The sequence below is a fragment of the Pongo abelii genome, chromosome X (assembly GCF_028885655.2).
Source record: "Pongo abelii isolate AG06213 chromosome X, NHGRI_mPonAbe1-v2.0_pri, whole genome shotgun sequence".
NCBI lineage: Eukaryota > Metazoa > Chordata > Mammalia > Primates > Hominidae > Pongo > Pongo abelii.
In genome coordinates this window covers 147,803,649-147,825,041 of record NC_072008.2, presented here as the reverse complement: position 1 = coordinate 147,825,041, position 21,393 = coordinate 147,803,649, and the positions used below count along the sequence as shown (strand labels likewise).

General features: G+C 42.1%; 1 protein-coding gene and 1 pseudogene across 2 annotated transcripts; both read right to left on the bottom strand.

Annotated features, from left to right (window-relative positions):
* The window catches only part of LOC112130972 (melanoma-associated antigen C3-like), a 644,458-nt pseudogene that overhangs the window by 264,961 nt on the left and 358,104 nt on the right, over window positions 1-21,393 (bottom strand).
* Window positions 5,258-7,615, bottom strand: LOC129053086 (calcium-binding protein P-like). 2 transcript variants are annotated; one of them, XM_054545154.2, is made up of 2 exons: window positions 6,669-7,615; window positions 5,258-6,020 (listed from the first exon to the last, which is right to left on the bottom strand). In XM_054545154.2, exons 1-2 carry the CDS (start codon window positions 6,737-6,739, stop codon window positions 5,531-5,533), a joined length of 561 nt encoding a protein of 186 aa, XP_054401129.1. In that variant the 5' UTR covers window positions 6,740-7,615; the 3' UTR covers window positions 5,258-5,530. The 2 variants fall into 2 exon arrangements, with proteins under 2 accessions (XP_054401129.1, XP_054401130.1); XM_054545155.2 differs by having other exon boundaries at window positions 5,264-5,483; window positions 6,669-7,575.

The following is a 21,393-nucleotide window of genomic DNA, read 5'->3' as shown; positions in this document are numbered from 1 at the left end:
AAAACAGAGATTTTTCCCAAAATGGGATTTGTGGCACCTTTTTTGTTTTCCCAAGGAGTCCCAGGCCACCAGGAGTCATTTTAGGGTCTTTCATACATGCACCAAGAGTGGCAAGACAGAGTGGAGAAAAGTAATTCAGTTGACCAGGAAAAAAAACCTTTTCCAGGAAAACAAAATTTATGAAGAGAAAAACATAAACGCGGCTGGGCATGGTGGCTCACGCCTGTAATCCCAGCACTTTTGGAGGCCGAGGCGGGCAGATCTAGGGGTCAGGAGTTCCGAGACCAGCTGGGCCAACATAGTGAAACCTCATCTCTACTGAAAATACAAAAATTAGCCGGGTGTGGAGGCACGCGCCTGTAGTCCCAGCTACTTGGCAGGCTGAGACAGGAGAATCGCTTGAACCCAGGAGGCGGAGGTTGCAGTGAGCTGAGACCACGCCATTGCACTCCAGCCTGGGTTACAGAGTGAGACACCATGTCAAAAAACAAAACCAAACCAGACAATAAAACCCATAAAGCCTTTTTGAGTATACTTATAGCTTTGATTTGTGACAAATGAGACATAGAGAAAGGGACATGAACACGAGCAAGGCCTTCAGCCCCAGCCACTTCCTGGAGAGGGAGAATGGGTTAAACGGAGTAAAAACAATGGGTTAAAAGTTTCAGAGGCGGGAGAGACCTGAGGAGGGAGAGTTTTTATTAGGAAGAAAGATTTTATGAGAGGTGCAAGCGTGACACAGAGAGGATGGGGATTGATGGTAGAAGTAGAAGAAAGCCTGAATATAGAGAACCTCTTGCCACTGCCATTCCTGGTTACGAAGTTGTTAAGGTTCTTGAAAATGTTCAAGTTAAAGGTGCCATTTTCGGGCCATCGGCTGTCATTATCTAATGTGTATCGGGGCCAGGCCGTGTTACCATAAAAGACTAAACGCTTAAGCCAAGTTTGACGAGGTTGTGAAGGAGACAGTACAGTGGAGAGGGTGTAGAAATGTGGGATTGTTTGGCTTGCAAGTGGACTGGCGAGAAGAAGCCAAGAGTGTGTCTGTTTTTGTTCTAGGCATCCCCAGACAAAAGACAGAGACCCAGAGTCCTCTTTCTAAAGAGGACAGTCAAGCTGAGAAGAAACTGGACGTCCCCAAGATTTCCTCTAGCTTAGTCCCACCGGTCCTCTGAGGACTGGGATGGCAGACCTGACTTTTCCCGGGTACTGCGAGAAAGCCAGGGGAGGGCAGAACTTACCAGTCAGCTGGACTAGTGTCCGATGTTGGATGTTCCAGTTGGAATCGCCAAAGGGGCTCTTGGACTGCAGCCACACGAGGAAGAGAGAGAGAGAGAAAGAGAGAGAGAGAGAAAAGGGAGGATGAGGGAAAAGTGAAGTGAGAGAAAAAGATGGGGTGGGTGGCCAGAGACCCATAGGATTCAGGAATTAACTCCAGATGAGCTGTCGTTGCCCACTGCTTCCTGGGTTGCAAGAGAGCCTCTGCCCCCAGCACCTGTCCCAGGTTTCAGCACCAAATGTAAGAGTTAAAGAAAGAGGAGAGAAACATGAAACACAGCTTTACAGTTAAAGACAGGTTTATTTTAGAAAAAACATGAGAGGGGATTCTGGTAGATTTTGGTGAGGAGCTCTTGTTTTTTTTTTTTTTTTTTTTTTACAGACTAAGAGTCTATATTGGTTTTAGGGTGAGGGGGCTTATCACAAGCTTGGAATGTTTCTGTGTGGGGAAGAAGTTTACGGTGGGGTTGGAATGTCTCTGGGTGGAGGGGAGGTTATCTTGGGGCTGGCATCTTCCTGGCCAGGGTGGGGTTATCTTGGGGCTAGCTTGTCTCTGGTCGGGGAGGAGTCTGGAATGTTTCTGGTTGGAGATGTTATTTGTGGTTTATGGTCATGCTGACCTTAGCCATTAGGCTGATGCCCTTTGGATCTTGGCAGTTTTTGATTAAGGTGAATTTTAAAATGACAGAGCTTGTTCAAGATGGCAATACTCCTGCTTTGTCAGTGATGTCCTAAGCCTCTAGCCCCTGATGCCTTGGCATCGTCACTGATTGCAAAAGCTATGCCATGCCTAATGTGCATTTTCAGGAAGGAACAATTAGCATGTTTCTGAGTTTGGAGACCTGGATTCTTGCAAGAGACTATGGGTTCCTATGATCCTATGGTCTCTTCCAGCTTTAATATTCTATGATAAAATGATGTCCAATGCTTTCTCTATTGCAAAAATCTGGCCGGACGTGGTGTCTCACACTGTAATCCCAGCACGTTGGGAGGGCGAGGCAGGTGGATCACACGGTCAGGAGATCAAGACTGTCCTGGCTAACATGGTGAAACCCCATCTCTACTAAAAATACACAAAATTACCCGGGCATGGTGGCACGTGCCTGTAGTCCCAGCTGCTCAGGAGGCTGAGACAGAAGAATTGCTTGAACCCGGGAGACAGAGGCTGCAGTGAGCCGAGATCACGCCACTGTACTCCAGCCTGGGTGTCAGAGCTAGACTCTGTTGCAACAACAACAAAAAAATGTGTGTGTGTGTGTCTGTGTGTGTGTGTATATATACATATGTCTGTGTGTGTGTGTGTTTATATATATAAAACTCGGTTCTGGTTGTTTGATGTCATGAATTTTCACATCCTATTATACTCACTAGTAATAGTTTGTAATTACCGAACACACATTATGTACTAGGCTCTGTGCTAAAAGCTTAAATATATTAATTAATTTGTTTTTCACAACAATCCTGAGAAGTAGGTGCTAGCATTTTTTCCATTTTTCATACGAAGAATCTAAGACTCAGAAGAGTTAAGAAACTTGACCTAGATCACCCAACTAGGAAGTAGCAGAATTCAGATTTGATCACCAAACTGCTTTCTACAATGGCTGAACTAAGTTACATTCCCATACACAGTGTATAGGTGTTCTCTTGTCATTTCTTTCAAGGCAGCAGGTTACTTTCTGGCCTAGGGTGTGTCTAGAAATGTCATCTAGGAGCTAGTGTCTGGAACGGGGCTTCACAACCCCGACCAGTGCCCTGTCCCGCTGTAGTTGAGCTGGTATTCAAGATGCAAGAAAAAAAACGCTCCTCACTATTCCATCTCCTCAAGTGGAAGGAGGGGGTCTTTTATGGAGCCGCTAGCTGGGCAGTCTGGGGCTAGGGCAGGGGTGACACCAGCACTCACTTGGCTGCCCCAGCTGGTATCTCAGTAGGTCATGTGCACCCCTCCACATACCCGCCACAATCCACTGCCTCTGGGCCCAATTCTATGCTAGAACTCACCTACAAGTTACAGATCTTATGGCCTAGACTGCCTTTAAGGTTTTCTGCGAAACCTGGAACAGTTTAGCCTTTAGTGGCAAGGTTTGCAGAAACTCAAGTTCCGATTCCTGGGATGGGTAATTGCCCTCTGGCTAGAGGTGGTTTAAATGCTCCCTTCCCAGATGGGAGTCAGCTAAGTTTGGTCTGGTTTTCCTTTCTCCTGTAAGAGACAGCACTGAGTTCAGTGACCCACAACTGCTCTGCTCTTGCTCTTCCAGCTTCCAGAGATGCTCTTTACACCACATGGCCACTGCCTAGGGTAGGGAAGGGGTGGGGTCAGCGATTCAAGACTGTTTATTCTAACTCTTCAGTGCCTCTTTTAGTGATACAACCAGGTACTATGAGAGTTTCCCTGATTTGGGGTTCTTATGGAGGTGTTTTCTACTGCGTGGATAGTTGTTAAATTTGTGTCCTTGTGAGGGGGCTGATCTGTGCAGCCTTCTATTCTGTTTTTCTTGCTCCGCCTCTCTCAGCTTAGTTTTGGTTTTTGTTTGTTTGTTTGTTTTTCCTCTGCAATGCCTAAGGCTAGAGAATGTGATCCCATATTACTATCCTAAATATGAAAAATTCTTTAATGTCACGTGCTGGATGGAAATATTAGTTTGCAATGAGAAATACCTTCAATTGTACATATCAAAGAGTAAGAAAAAAAGCATTGGGATTTTTTGGTTTTACCTTGTGGTCCGACAACTTGAAAGAATATTCTTTTATTCCAAAGATGGTATGTGGGGGATTTTGTTCTGGAAATCAGTGCTAGGTATTTAGGTATTTGGTTGGAGAAAAGAAAACTGATTTTTGTCTATTGATATTTAGTATATTTTACTTTTTCATGTTATCAATGACAATGTTATGACTTAGCAAACAACAGTTACAAATAACTAAAATTGTAATTGCTCCTGCATTTTTATTTAACTCCCTCGTGTATCCTGAGAAGACCTTCTTGTTTTACCTAATTATCTCTCCAACATCCCCTGAAATCTCAACAGGTAGACACTATGTGAAGGTCAATTCAAAGACAGAAACTAAAACCCCATCCACGGGTGACTCCATGCTGAATCCCTGTGGTGTCTTTTCCCGCTAACCGATGTGTATCTATCAAGCAGTTTTCTTGTTCACTATAAATATTATACTGTTTGACATTTTAAGAAACATTGTCATCAAAATCTATAGCCTTAATTAAATGATGAATTTCAGGAAATTATCATGCAAAATGGAAGGGTTATGAAGCCGATAATAGACACACTCTCCTAAAAATGATCTCACCACATCACGCCTAACCCTTCTCACCACCTTACAGTTCACATTCCATGGAAAGAGTGCCTCATACTTAAGAGTGTTTTACTTTCCTTTTCCCAAGTCATGGCGATTTTGATATTCACACTTTGCGGACATCAACACATTTCTATAGCATCCTTATCTTGATTAAAGACTGTCGAGGTCATGAAAACAGTCACATAAATATTTCAGATGCATTGAAAATTTTGTTTTAGAATTGGCTTTTCAATCATTTCATTACAAGCAATGCTTTCCTGCCGTTTACTTACTCCTACATCTACTATCTTCTTTTGTATTGTGCTTTGTGTTTTACAGAACATTTACTCTTTATAAAGCATATATTTCTAACCTAGGAAAATATCAAATGGAAAGGGGATGGGAATACCTTTGATATGTACATTCAGCAGAACTATGTGCTGCCGGGTACCGTTGCGTGAACATATACACATCTCCACTTCCTGTGAGATAAAATTTTAAGAAGAAAATTTTCTTTAGGAATCAGTCCTCCCCCAGGCCTTATTTACAATGTCTGGCTTACTGTCAACCTGTGGGTCTGTCCACCAACCCTACAGGACCTCATATCCCTCCCTTCTCAAATGCCTACCTCTTCCCTTCCCTTCCCGCCCACCGTCAGAAAACAGGCAGAGATAGACACAGCCATCAGCTTCTCAAACTTCATTTTATTATTTCATAGCCGTTGGGGGTGAGGATTTGTCCAATTTCTCCATGTTTCACCACCGCTCCCCAGCTGCTCACGATCCTTCAGATTGTTATGGATCTTCTGCCTGCACTGATGGGTCTTCTTACTCCTTGGCAGGTGTTTCCACATCCACCTCCATCATCTCTTCGTATAGCTGCACTGGATTGATTGCGTTCTCTCGGTGGTTCTCCAGCTGAGTTGAATATATTTTCTTAACGTTCCTGTAGCGAACCTTTACTCTTATTTTTTTAAGAACCGGTTGGGGGGCTGAGTCCCTCTCTGGTTGGGGGGCTGAGTCCCTCTCTGGTTGGGGGGGCTGAGTCCCTCTCTGGTTGGGGGGGGCTGAGTCCCTCTCTGGTTGGGGGGCTGAGTTCCCCTGTGGTTAGGGGGCTGAGTCCCTCTCTGGTTGGGGGGCTGAGTCCCTCTCTGGTTGGGGGGCTGAGTCCCTCTCTGGTTGGGGGGCTGAGTTCCCCTGTGGTTGGGGGGCTGAGTCACTCTCTGGTTGGGGGGCTGAGTCCCTCTCTGGTTGGGGGGCTGAGTCCCTCTCTGGTTGGGGGGCTGAGTTCCCCTGTGGTTGGGGGGCTGAGTCCCTCTCTGGTTGGGGGGCTGAGTCCCTCTCTGGTTGGGGGGCTGAGTCCCTCTCTGGTTGGGGGGCTGAGTTCCCCTGTGGTTGGGGGGCTGAGTCCCTCTCTGGTTGGGGGGCTGAGTTCCCCTGTGGTGTCTCCTGTGTCTGCAAAGAAAACAGGGAGATGCCAGGAGGACATTATTTTGGGTGAACAGGATAGAGACTGGACAGCAAGGGGGGCTTCATGAGAAGTAGGAATGCAGGTTGAGGAAGGGGTTTGATCCAGAGAAGAACAAGGTTGAATCACAGAGTAGGGATCTATGGGGAAGAAGAAGAGGAGCCATGGGTAGGGTCATCTGTTAGTCCAAACTGCACCATTTTGTAAGTTCTTTGCTATTTTGCAGACCTTGGTCAAAGTGAAACATCCCACGGGTGTTCAGGCCATTAGAAACATCCTGCCTAACCACCTGTCCACAAGGCGGACAAAGGCCCAAATAAAGAAACATCCCTATCATATCTTGCTTGGCAAAGTTCTAAGGAACACCACAAGGATATCCACCAGAAAAAGGGCCAAACCACCTGATCATAAGAACATCTTATCAATATCCTGCCGGGCAGCAAGCCATACTGCCCAGGCCCCTCCCACCCATACCTATAAGCACCCCAGCCTGTAAGCGGCGGTGGGCTCTGGCATTAAGCGGGCCCCCCACTGCCACAATTGTCTGCAATATTCCTGTGCTGCTGTTTGAGCCGCCCCCGCTGTGTGTGTCTGTCTTTCACCCTCGCCTTCGCTTCAAAACCTAACAATCTTACCTCCTCATTTTGGTAGTTCGTGTCACAAGGGCTCTTCCTCTTCTCCCCACTGGTGCTGGGATGTTCGTCATCCATAGTATGTACTATCTTTTTGTCTACAGTAGGCTTTTGTAGCTTTTGAATCTTCCCAGTGAGATGGCCCAAAGCCCTTGCACTTCCTATATATACTTTCCTGGTGACAAGGCAAAGCCACACCCTTGAGCTTTGTTTGGTCATACAGGCAGTGTCCCAGTCAATGGCAGCCCTAGGGTGGCTTGGACATCACAAAGCCCCACTGGTGACCACTCCCTGGGCTTGCGGGTGAGGGGTGATGGGGTGTAGAGCAAACCAAATGCTGTTGTTGTTTCAGCATCCCCTGAAGATGCATCCCAAAGCGATCTGCTGCCGCTCCTCATTTCTCCATGTTTAATGTTCATGGTTCACATGGAAGTCAGAGGATGATTCCTTCAAGCCCTTCCCCACAGCCATTCATTCCTATTAAGTGATTCATTCTTTTGTCTTCCAGCCCTCACCACGACTTAGTATTTTCGATGTCTCACCTCAAATCCCCCAAGCTAGTGTGGCTACATTTATTTATTGGCGGAGATGTGAATTATCCCATTTCCCTCCTACAGTTCCTTTACATGCACCTTGAAGACCATTTACTTTTGGGCTACTGCCAGGCAAATTTCAACCCATGTTCTTTTACCCAATGTCCATGTAGTTCTTTTAAGTTTCCTATTTCCAGTCTGAAATAATGGCCTTCAGTCTGTCAAAACTTTAGTGAATAAACATTCTTTCCCGTGTATCCTAGTCTTGTTTCAAATCAGGGACGTATGTTCATAGTAAATGTAGTATCCCAACATGAATTCTACCAGTATGTGGGGTGGGGGAAGGAGTAAATATTCAAGTGCTGGAAGTTGTTCTGAGTATGTACCTGCAGGATACTACAATCTAAGACTAACATGAGGGTACAAGCTTCAAGCCTTGGTGGCTTCCACGTGGTATTAAGCCTGGAGATGCACCGAGGGTAAGAGTTGAGGCTTGGGAGGCTCTGCCTAGATTTCAGAAGATGTATGGAAATGCCTGGATGTTCAGGCAGAAGTATGCTGCAGGGTTGGATCCCTCATGAAGGACCTCTACTAGGGCAATGTGAAGGGGAAATCTGGGGTTGGAGCCCTGACACAGAATCTCCACTGGGTCACTGCCTAGTGGAGCTGTGAGAAAAGAGCCACTGTCCTCCAGCCTCCAGAATACTAGATCCACTGACGGCGTGCACTGTGAACCTGGAAAAGCCAGAGGAACACAATGCCAGCCTGTGAAAGCAGTCATGGGGCTGTACCCGGCAAAGTCACAGGGGTGGAGCTGCCCAAAGCCTTGGGAGCCCACCTTTTGCATCAGTGTGTCCTAGATGTGAGACATGGAGTCAAATGAGATTATTTCAAAGGTTTAAGATTTAATGACTGCCCTTCTGGGTTTTGGACTTGCATGGGGCCTATAGCCCCTTTGTTTTGACAAATTTCTTCTTTTTGGAATGGGAGCATGTACCCAATGCCTTTATCCCCATCATATCTTGAAGGTAATTAACTTGCTTTTGATTTTACAGGCTCATAGGTGGAAGAGACTTGCCTTCTCTCAGATGAGACTTTGGACTTGGACTTTAGTCTTAATGCTGGAATGAGTTAAGACTTTGGGGGACTGTTGAGATGGGATGATTGTATTTTTCAATGTGAGAAAGACATGAGATTTGGGAGGGGCCGGGGGCAAAACAAGATGGTTTGATTCTGTCTCCCCATCCAAATCTCATGTCAAATTGTAATTTCTAGTGTTGGAGGAGGGGCCTGGTTGGAGGTGAGTGGATCATGGGGGTTGTATCTAATGGTTTAGCATCATCCCCCTAGTGCTGTCACATAGTAGAGTTCTCACAACTCTACTACGGTTGTTTGATCTGGTGTAGCACTTCCCCTTTGCTCTCTCTCTCTCTCTCTCTCTCTCTCTCTCTCTCTCTCCTGCTCCACCATGGTAAGATGTGCTTGCTTCCCCTTCACCTTCTACCGTGATTATAAGTTTCCTAAGGCCTCTCCAGCCATGCTTCCTGTATAGCCTGCTAAATTCTGAGTCAATTCAGCCTCTTTTCTTCATAAATTACCCAGTCTCAGGTATGTCTCTATAGCAAGAGAACAAACTAATACAATAACTTTATCAAAAAGAAAAAAACGTGTTTTCTCTGAGAAATCTACCCTTAAAAAACTGAATGAAAAGCAACGAGCTGAAAGAAAATATTTGCCAATCTGACAGAAAACTTTTTTCTGGCATATACATATAAAGACTTTTTAGAAATCAATTAAAACATTCAAACAGCAAATATGTGAACAGACATGAACAAAGAAGATATGTGGATGGCAAATGAACATATAAAAAGATGTCATTAAGAAAATGCAAATGAAATCCATGAAGTGATACCCCAACACTTCTGTTAAGATGGAAAAAGAACAGCAATAACAACAACCAGGAAACACCAGGTGCTGGCAAGGAGGCAGAACAACTGGGTTCCGCATGCATTGCTCGTGGGGATGCAAAATGGTATACCCTCTTGATAACAGTTTGGCAGTTTCTAGAAGTGAAGTTTACACTCACTCTATAGACCAGCAATCCTACCTCTATTATATTTACCCTTGGAATTTACCTAAGTGAATTATATTCACAAAATAACTGTTCATGAATGTTTAGTACTATCTTTATTCAAAATCACCATAAACTGTAAACAACATAAATGCCTTCAATTGGAGAACTGATAACCAGAATGTAGTACAGCTATATAATGGAATAATACCTAGCATTGAATAGTTTAAAAACTACTAATACAAGCAAGTTGAATGATTGTCTAGAGAAATATGATGACTGAAAAAAAGACAATCTCAAAAGAACATGTATTGTAGGATTCCATTTCTATAACATTCTTAAAAAGTGAAAACTATAAGAAGGAGAACACATCCATGACTGCCAGGGGCTCGGGGTGTGCAGAGAGTTTAACAGTAAAGAGTTTCTCAAGACAACATGAGACAATGTGAGGGGGGTGATGGAACTGTTGTGTATTCAGATTGTGTTGTGGTTATATAAACCTAAACATGGGTTATAATTCATAAAACTGTACATGCATAAAAGTTAATTGTACAGTGTGTTAATTATAGATAATCACACAGGTAAGACTCAAGTTGAGGATCGCTCAGTATGTGAAAGAATGTGATGCTTCTTGAGGAAAGTCTACACAATATCTCACAGTCTAAGCTCCATGAGGGAAGGGACCATAGCTTAAAGCCACGTACCACTAGTAATGACTGTCATCCCTGGAGCAAAGTTGGTGTTTACTACATGTTTGTAGACTGAATAAATAAGTACTGAAGTCTGTTGTGGCCACTTTATTCCTTCTTTGCCTATTCTGAGACTTTTTAGGTAATATTATTTAATCTATCTCAAATATAGGGGCCAGAAACCAAATTGGAACAGATATAAATCACTTTAACATCTCAGGCAACAAAGTTTTCTATACATTTTTCCATTCCTAGCAAAAATATAAGTCCCTCTTAAAAGAAAAAATAAGTGAATAGATAGATCACTGTTTGGTAGATTGAGGCTAAAGAATCTATTAGACAACCCAAGAACAGGTGTTGAAGCGGCAGTTGAATCTCTAGAAGAGAGAGCTGATCTGTAGATTCAGATGTGTGGGTTTGGTGGCAATGGAGGTCAGCAAATAAATTAGAGGAACTGGTCAAATCTGAACAGTAACAATGACAAGTGGATCCAGGGCAAATGACTAGGAAACATAAACTTTTAAAATGATAGCAGAGACAGTAGAATCTCAGAGTTTGAAATAGAATTGACCTCAGAGAGAAACAGAAAACCAGGAGACAATGGTGTCACATAAACAAGAACAAAGTCGTGTCAAGAACACGGTAGTCACAGTGGCAATGACTGCAAAAATGTCTGTAGACGGAGAGAATGAGGACAAAAGAAGGTGTGATGTTCCCGGGGCCTGTCGGGGGGTGGGAGGCTAGGAGAGGGATAACATTAGGAGAAATACCTAATGTAGATGACAGGTTGATGGGTGCAGCAAACCACTATGGCACGTGTGTACCTATGTAACATAACTGCACATTCTGCACATGTACCCCAGAACTTAAAGTATAATTAAAAAAAAAGAAGGTGTGATGTTCACTGATTATCAGAAAAAGTTCCAACTATTAATTTTCTACTGTGTGCCTATTTTATTCAGGAAAGGTAATGTTCTTTAAATTAGAAAGAATAGAACAGACAGTTTAAGAAGGGAATTCCCAACCCAGATCAACAAAAAGGTAGCAGGAGATTATCTGACTATTTACTAAAAATGTAAGCCTTTGGGTCCAGCCTAATGAAATCCCCAGTGTGAAAAGACCTTACAGGTATAATTTCAGTCACTGTCAGTAATTTTTGACGTGGCTTGTAAAACTGGAGAGAGATGCTCACAGAATGAGGAGAGACGAAGGTTGCTTAGAATTTCAAGAAAAAGAAACAATTGAAGATGTATACAATAACACTGTTTGGCCCTGAATCCTGACAAGGTGTTTGGTAGCAGGAGAAGTCAGAGATCACTCCAGGTTTTAGGACCAGGTCACTTCTTGATGATGAGAATATTTTTTAAAATACAGAATCTAGACAACAATTTGGAAGGAAAGGTGAAGGGTGTCATTTTGGCATCTCAGGGTTGAGCTGAAGCTTGGCTGTGCAAATGTAAACGCTGGAGGCAAGAACTGCCACTCAGCTGGAGTTTCATACGGTGGGTAGGGGGGGGTCCTGGGAGGGATGATATTTTATGTAATGGCATTTTTTAAATTTTTCAAAAGTAGTAAAAGGAGAATATCACTGGGCCAGGAACTGAACTTTGCACAGTGCTTAGCATGAGTAGTGGGAGAGAAAATGATGCTCAGGAGAGGCGATGGAGAACCAGAAACATGAAGTGTCAGGGCAAAGGTCAGAGCAGGAAGGAGTCCCGCGAGCATACTATCCTCTCTTACTCACCCACCCCTGACATTACACAAGTTATCTCCTCTGCCTGGGATACCCTTCTCCCACACTGCATCCCAGTCACCAGGTTAACGTCTGTTCCTCCATACATCTGCAGCGTAGGTGTCATTATTTCCAGACAATCCTCCCTGGACCTCCTCCCTACCACTTCCTCACAAATTCATAATAATAGCCACGCCCATGCTATTCATCTATTGTGTTTGTACAAGTGCACACAAGACTATAAATTGGCTTTGAGATAAGGATGTATATCAGGTCTCTCCGTGGCTTGGAAATGTCTGTCTTCTCACCTTGTGTCTCCACATCATCTTCCTTCTATGCATTTCTCTCTGGCCAAATTTAATTTTTTTTATTTTTATATATTTTTTTGAGACAGAGTCTCACTCTGTCACCCAGGCTGGAGTGCAGTGGCATGATCTCGGCTCACTGCAACCTCCGCCTCCCAGGTTCAAGAAATTCTCCTGCCTCAGCCTCCCGAGTAGCTGGGATTATAGGTGCCTGCCACCACACCCAGCTAATTTTTGTATTTTTAGTAGACACAGGGTTTCATCATGTTGGCCAGGCTGATCTCGAACTCCTGACCTCAGGTGATCTGCGCACCTCAGCCTCCCAAAGTGCAGGGATTACAGGCGCGAGACACTGTGCCCGGCCCCAAATTTCCATTTTCTATAAGGACACCCATCACATTGAATCTCATTTAACATGATTAACTCTGTAAAGCAGAGGTTTCCAACCTCCAGGCCATGGACCAGACCGGTTCGTGGCCGGTTAGAAACTAGGCCGTACAGCAGGAGGTGAGTGTTTGGTGAGCGAGCATTACCAGCGGCATTAGATTCTCACAGGAGCATGAAATCTATTGTGAACTGCACATGTGAGGAATCTAGACTGTGCTCTCTTTATGAGACTCCAAGTAACGCTTGATGATCTGAGGTGGAACAGTTTCATCCTGAAACCATTTTCCCACCTGTCCGTGAAAATGTTGTCTCTCACGAAACCGGTCCCTGGTGTCAAAAAGGTTGGGAATCGCTGCTGTAAGGAATGTATGTCTAAATAAAGACATATTTTGAGTTACCGGGAGTTAAAACTTCAACATAAGAATTTCAGCAGACACAGTTCAACTCCTAACACCGTCTAAACCAGGGCTGTGCAATCTTTCGGCTTCCCTCAACCACATTGGAAGAGGAATCGGCTTGGGCCACACAGAAAATACACTAACACTAATGACAGCTGAGGAGCTTTAAAACAATAATCAAAAGAAAACCTCATAATGTTTTAAGAACGTTTACAAATTTGTGTTGGGCCACATTCAAAGCCGTCCTGGGCCACACGTGGCCCATGGGCTGCGGGTTGGACAAGGTTGGTCTAAACCTACCTTTATTGCCTACAAACATAGCAACAACAAGATATGCATGATGATGGTCTACACCCAGACCTGAAATCCTCTGCATTTTATGTGAAATAAAGATAGAGAACACTGGCATAGCCTCATCCATACACAGTGAGCAAACACAGAACCAAAGGAATCTTGGCACTGCAGCCTCTTCTGTAAATGCACGCATGCAATAGACTCATTCCTGACTTCATCCATTACTCAATTCACAGAGTTAGTCATTTACCAGTAGTGGAGAACCAGAAGAAATTCAGGGTAAGTGAAGACCTCAACTACTGCCTAATAGATGAGCTCACAGGAAGCCACAGCCAGGCATAAAAAGAGTAGAGTCAGCTGGGCGCAGTGGCTCATGCCTGTAATCCCAGCACTTTGGGAGGCCGAGGTGGGTGGATCACGAGCTCAGGAGTGTGAGACCAGCCTGACCAACATGGTGAAACCCCGTCTCTATTAAAAATATAAAAATTAGCCGGGCGTGGTTGTGCGCACCTGTAATCCCAGCTACTCAGGAGGCCGAGGCAGGAGAATCACTTGAACCCGGGAGATGGAACTTGCAGTGAGCCGAGATCGCACCACTGCACTCCAGCCTGGGCGACAGAGTGAGACTCCGTCTCAAAAAAAAAAAAAGAAAAAAAAGAAAGAGTAGAGTCAGGCTGATCTTGCGCAAGTCACTTCATGTCTTTAGCCCCAGTTTCTCATGAGTAAAACGGAGATGAGAATAACTATACTACCACGCTGAGCTGTTCTGAGGATTGAATAAGATGTGAAACAAAACTTTGCATCACGGTGCCTGAAATATGGTAAGCAGTCAATAAATGTTAAAAGTATGTAATCCATGGCCAGGTGTGAGGTAAACTTTCATCCTACAAGGTTCACTGAATTTACAAATGGTAACCAGATGGTCACCATTTACTTTATTTAGCATTCTCTGAAGACCAAAATGTTAGTCCACTTCCATTACAGATTTCTAATGTGTTAAAATACTTTCCCACTGATGATTCCGAGTTTCATAGGAGGCTTTCTTTGAGATCAGAAATAGAGAAGAGGTTATTCTAAACATACGTAGATGGTACAGACAAGGGTAATTGTTTCCATAGAAACAAGGGCCACGTGAAAATGCTCGGCAAACTTCCACTCCATCGCAGTAGCCTCGCCTCCTCCCACTCTTCTCCTCAGCCCAAGTTTTTTGCTTCACGGTTTTCAGAGACTGAAAAACCCAACAACGTATTTTGAATATGTACCACAAAAAACATATTTTAAAAGACAGGTACTGCCATCCTAAGGTTTTAAATTGGTATCAATCATTTCTTCAGATTAATGGAGTTGTCAAAGTGTGAAATGTATGTGTGTGGTGGGAGGCAACATTAATGGGTTGTAATTCCAAATATCTGTTAAAAGAATCCTTGATTTCATTGAGGATAAGAAATAATAATCTCAGCACTTTGGGAGGCTGAGGCGGGCGGATCACGAGGTCAGGAGATCGAGACCATCCTGGCCAAAATGGTGAAACCCCATCTCTACTAAAAATACAAAAATTAGCTGGGCATGGTGGCACGCACCTGTAGCCCCAGCTACTCAGGATGCTGAGGCAGGAGAATTGCTTGAACCCGGGAGGTAGAGGTTGCAGTGCGCCGAGATCGCGCCATTGCACTCCAGCCTGGCGACAGCGTGAGACTCTGTCTAAAAAAAAAAAAAAAAAAAAGAAAAGAAAAGAAAAGAAACTCTCGTTTTAAGGTGAGAAAGTCTGGTAAGATAAACTGTAGAGCATTTTATTAAACTATAGAGTTACATTGATTAGAGGAAGTACACTATCAAAACATTTACCTTGAGCCTTCCAGTACTAGAAATGTCTTTGTGAAAACAAACTTCCCCGTCGTCTGCTGCCACAACACAGGGATGCCCAGCAAATGGTGGATAAACTGAATAAAACTGAATTTGGTGAATCTCTTTACCAAAACTGAAACCTCAGAATCTTCGATCTCTTCCTCTCTCTGAAAAATGTAATGAGAGTCAGCCAATTCTGCCATTAAACTGTCTTTGGAATCTTGCCAATCATTTTTGTTTTCATTGCTGCAGCCAGTGTTTCAGGCTCTTACAACTCACATTTGTCCTTGCAGTCATTTGGTACTACAGATAAAATGAAATCTGAACTTTCTGGCATGGCATTCCAAGGCTCTCTACATTTGGAGATTCAAGCTGTCTACCACTAGCCCCCTATGCCCTTGGCGGGGTGAAACTCCTGGAGCACAAGTTTATCTATAAGACAAAATGGCACATGTACCCCTGAACTTAATATAAAAGTGAAATAAATAAAACAGAGTTAACTACCCTAAAATCTACGCTTTAAAGTTTACACTTGACTGGTTTTGAGTTTGTTTACAGGGTGGTGCAATCATTACCACTATCTCACTTCAGGACATTTAGTCACCCCTAAAAGAAACCCTGTACCATTAGCAGTCACTCTCTGTCTCCTCTCCCCTAGAACCTAGCAACCACTATTCTCCTTTGTATCTCTATGTGTTTGTTTATAATGGACACTTTTATATAAAATAAATGATGCTATATATACATGCGCTTTTTGTGTCTGTCTTCTTTCAGTTACCATAATATTTTCAAATTTTGTTGATGTATCATGTGTCAATATTTCATTCCTTCTAATCACTGAATACTATTTCCTTGTATGAATATGCCATATTTTGTTTTTTCACTCGTATGTTCATGGTCGTGTAAATGATGCCCACTTTTTGGCTATTATGAGTAGTGCTCCCATATATACTCATGCACAAGTTTTTGTTTGCTCATATATTTTTTCTTCTTTTGGGTATATATCTAGGTAGAATTGCTGGTCATATGGTAACTCCATGTGTAACATTTTTAAGAACTATGAGACTTTGTTTATAAGTGGCTGTAATATTTTACATTCCCACCAGCAACATTTCCTTCATGTCTTCTCAAAGAATTACTATTGTCTGGTATTTGTTTGTTGGTTTGTTTGCATTTTTTAGCCATTCTCTCGGGTGTGAAATGATAATTCATGGTGGTTTGCATTCTAACACCTGTTATGGTGAGCATCATTTCATGTACTTATTGCCTATTTGGAGAAATGGCTATTCAAGTACTTTTCTTATTTTTTTTTAAATGAGTTGTTTTCTCTACTGTCAAGTTGCAAAAGCTCTTTATATAATCTAGATAATAGGTCCTTATCAGATAAATTATTTGCAATTTTTTTTCTTTTTCTATGGGCTGTCTTTTCACTTTTGTATAGTGTCCTTTGAACCACAAAACATCTTAATTTTGATGAAGTCCAATTTATCTACTTATTTCTTTGGTTGCTTATGCTTTATGTGTCATAATAAGTAAGCTTTGGTACAGTAGGTTACTCTCTCCTCCTGTTAACACTTTATTCAGTTGGCCTCTGTATTAGTCCATTCTCACACTACTAGAAAGAAACAACCTAACCTTGGCTAATTTATAAAGAAAAGAGGTTTAATTGGCTCATAGTTCTGCAGGCTGTACAGGAAGCATGGCAGCATCTGCTTCCGGCAAGGCCTCAGGGAACTTTAACTCGTGGCAGGAGGCAAAGCAGGAGAAGTCATCTTACATGTCAGGAGCAGGACCAAGACAAAGCAAAAAGGGAGGTGCTGCACACTTTTTAACAACCAGATATCATGAGAACTCACTCACTATCACAAGAACAGCACTAAGGGAATGGTGCTAAACCTTCATGAGAATTCCACCCCCATGATCCAACCACCTCCCACCAGGTCCCACCTCCAACACTGGGGACTACAATTCACCTTGAGATTTGGGTGGGGATGCAGATCCAAACCATATTGGCCACCTAGGCACAATTTTCTGAGTTTTCTGCTTAAGTCACTGGTTCCCATGCAGTCTCTTTAGCTGGTTCTTCTCTTCCTTGTGTCTAGGTTCCTCTTTGCTTTATGTACATGCAGATACTCCCTGAATGAGTATTTCCAGTCTAATGGTGTTATGTACAATCTGTATACTAATAACATCTAAGTTTATATTTCTGGTTTAGACCTCCTTTCTGACCTCCAGAGAACATAATTGCCTACTCAGCATCTCCATTTGTATGTCTAACAATAATACCAAGTTTAACTGATCTCCTAACCAATACCACATTTTTCTTGAAATGGAAATCTCCTCATTTCAATAAGTGGACATCTCATTCATCAGGAAATCCTATAGGCATGCTTTCTAAAAATGTATTCAAAATAACCATTTTAACTGGTAAGTCAGAAAATGACATACACTGTGGTGCCAAACCTCAGTAGCTCCCCTATTGATCTTGGATTAAAAGCCAGTCACTGTAGTAACTTCCAAAGCCCTACATTAAGCAGTGTTCTTTTATCTCTCTGATTTCATCCCTAAAGACTCTTCCTGGGTCACAGCGCTGTCGCCACACTGGCCTCCCTGATGTTCCTAGAACTGACCAGCCACTCTTCTATATTACGGCATTCTCACAGGATGTTCCTTAGGCCTGTTCTTCTGTGTTAGTTTCTATGATGCCTTTCTCACATCCTTCATATATTCTAGCAGTTTCTTCAGAAAACACCTTCTCATTGAAGACCTTCTTGACCACTTTAGTTTTGCAACCAGTCCCCACACCAGAACTCCAGAACCCCTTTAACCTGGATGTGTATTTTTGCCCTCAACCTTTATATTTTATCACTTCCCAACAGTACTTACATCTCTGCCCTCTCCCTGTACTTAGAATGCAAGTTCCATGATGATGAGTATTATTATTATTTCTTGCTTAATGATGACAGACTATTGACACCAATAAATATTTATTGAATGAGTACCAAGTGGCACTGTATAGCTAAATAATTAAAGCAATTGAACATCTGGTTTAAGAAGTGACCTGAGGATCACTGTAACAAAACTGAAAACTCAAGTGTTGCCAGGACAAATTTCATATTACCAAAAAAAGGAAAGTTAAAAACCTCACCTCTCTAGCATTTACCAAAATAAATTCCATATGGGTTAGAGAGTTGATGTATAAAATGCAAACCATAAAATCTCCCCCACTGATCTGGGGAGAAACCTATATTATCTTTTTTAAGCAAGAAAAACAAATTGCAGACCAGGTGCAGTGGCTCATGCCTGTAATCCCAGCACTTTGGGAGGCCAAGGTGGACAGAGTGCATGAGCCAAGGAATTTAAGACCAGCCTGGAAAACATGGCAAAACCACATCTCTACTACAAATACCAAAAAGTTAGTTAGGCGTGATGATATATGCACCTCTAGTCCCAGATACTCGGAGGCCTAGGTGGGAGGATCACTTGAGCCCAGGAAGTTAAGGCTGCAGTGAGTTATGGTCATGCCACTGCACTCCAGCCTGGATGATGGGAATCAGACCCTACCTCAAAAAAAAAAAAAAAAATGCAGAAAACTGCTTTTGTATAATGAGCTCATATTTGCACAGACAAATACGGGGAAAAAAGCCTTCCATGTGCATATGGGAGTTAGTAGATGATTGTGTGAGCAAGGACAACAGTGTGGAGGGACGAGTTGGGGGTTTTTGTAATGGTTGAGTCAGGGTACGGGGATGGACTACAAACTTTCCTCTTTATATAGTTGAGCATTGTCTCAAATATTAGAATAAGCAAGTCGTATCTTTCAATAAACTTTTCATACAATTTTTTAAAATTAAAGTGAACTTACCTCCTACCACTGACATGTCCTGTGACATTTCACAATGTCTGCAAGTTTCAAGCTTCCTAAGCTGTAAATAAGGGAAAATTCATGCCATGATGGCTGGTAATGACAATCATGACAATGACAATTACTAACATTTCCTGAGTTTTCACTGACATTTCAGGCAGCACACGAAGAGCTTTTATTTAATTCTACTCATTTAATCTGCCTAATGAACTAATGACAGGTCATATTATTACTTTTACCTCAAAAATCCATCAACACGATTAAATGAACAACACACGGAAGTACTCCTGTAAACTGAACAAAACTTAGAAATAGAAGCAATTACATTATTTTAATGCGCTGTCACACATCTAACAAAACAAATTATTTAATTAAAGTTAGTTTAGTTCTTGAGATCTTACATACCTGGCTCTCAGAATATGAACATTATGAACAACCCAATACATTAGCTAGACTTAACCACTACCGTAATATCACCATGTTGTCCAGTATGATAGCTATTAGTCACATATATCTATCAGCCCTTAAAATGTGCTTTGCCCAAATGAAGATGTGCTTCAGGTGTGAAATACACACCACCACTTGCTGGGCATTTGGTATGAATAAATAAAGGGAAATATCTCATTAACATGTTTGTTACATTGATTACATGTTGAGATTATACCATTTTCATGCATCTAACTAAATAAAACATATTACTAATATTTCCACATCTTTTTTATTTTTAAAATATGGCTACTAGAAAATTTAAAATTACATATGTCGCTAACATTGTGTTTCTTTTGGCTAGTGATGCTTTACAACTTGTTTCTAGTGAGCTTTCGTGTGGGTACTAGGGCATCACTAATGAGTTTGCATTCAAGGCCTGGCAAAATATTACCTGAGGGCCCACTTATCAGAATAAGGTTGAAAAAAACTTGGAGTAAAAGGATTGGTTGAAATGGTGGCATTGAACATAGGCTGTAAACTCAAAAGCAAGGAAACTGAAAAACTTTTCAGTTTCATGATCCATAGAGAGCTTTAATGAATGTGATGATCCAGTATTTCTTGGCTATGATATTGGAATACATCTAACACACATGTAACATTACCAATATAGAACATTCAATAACATTCATAGAAAATCTGTGAGTACTACTGGCAAGACATTTCTGAAAGTTTGGCAGAAAAATGAGCAATTTACATTTAGATCTATAGTTTTCTTGTATTCCAGCAGTTATCAACTATAATATACAAATATACAAATATAAAAACACCACTCAGAATAAATTTTTCATTAATATTTCAAGAAACATATCGAGAAAAATGCCAAGGTTTACAAAAAAGATGTATTGAATACATAAGTGAGCATTTTCAATACCAGATACTAGATTCTGGTCAATATACTATAGAAGATATTGACTCAAGACTTCCAGAGATCGCCACACTGACTTCCACAATGATTGAACTAGTTTACAGTCCCACCAACAGTGTAAAAGTGTTCCTATTTCTCCACATCCTCTCCAGCACCTGTTCTTTCCTGACTTTTTAATGATCGCCATTCTAACTGGTGTGAGATGGTATCTCATTGTGGTTTTGATTTGCATTTCTCTGATGGCCAGTGATGATGAGCATTTTTTCACGTGTTTTTTGGCTGCATAAATGTCTTCTTTTGAGAAGTGTCTGTTCATATCCTTCGCCCACTTTCTGATGGGGTTGCGGCACATATACACCATGGAATACTATGCAGCCATAAAAAATGATGAGTTCATGTCCTTTGTAGGGACATGGATGAAACTGGAAACCATCATTCTCAGCAAACTATCGCAAGGACAAAAAACCAAACACCACATGTTCTCACTCATAGGTGGGAACTGAACAATGAGAACACATGGACACAGGAAGGGGAACTTCACACACCAGGGACTGTTGTGGGGTGGGGGGAGGGGGGAGGGATGGCATGAGGAGATATACCTAATGCTAAATGACGAGTTAATGGGTGCAGCACACCAACATGGTACATGTATACATATGTAACAAACCTGCACGTTGTACACATGTACCCTAAAACTTAAAGTATAATAATAATACAATTAAAAAAAAAAAAGACTTCCAGAGATCATCGGAACAGAACTGCCATGACTCCAGTGCTCCTGTTACCAGTTACTCTTAAATTAAATGCTAGGTTTGGAGTCAGTATGTTTAAAACAATTATTGGATCAAACAATGTTAAAGGTCATCTGCAACCAATAAATTGGTGAGAAAATTCGTGAAATTAACCGCAAAAGATAAGTAATGAGGGATACTTGCCAGACAAATTGTTGTAAAATGACGACAGTATTAAAAATGCCATCAGGCAGACTTCGGTATTGACGCAGATCAAAAGATGAGAACCAAGAGCTCTTATGACAAACTGCACCTTTGTAGATGAGTCTTGGGAAAAGCAGTTAATTCTTGCATCTCACCAAAATTCTCCTCCCCCAAAAAATCCAAAAACTTTCCTGGAAATAAAAATCCAAACAAATCCTGTGCCAGATTATGATTTGGGCATTAAAACAGGAAACATAAAAACCTCTCCCTAAAGGGATATCCTCTACCTCCTAAGCGATCAGAGTATGAAGTGCGTGTGG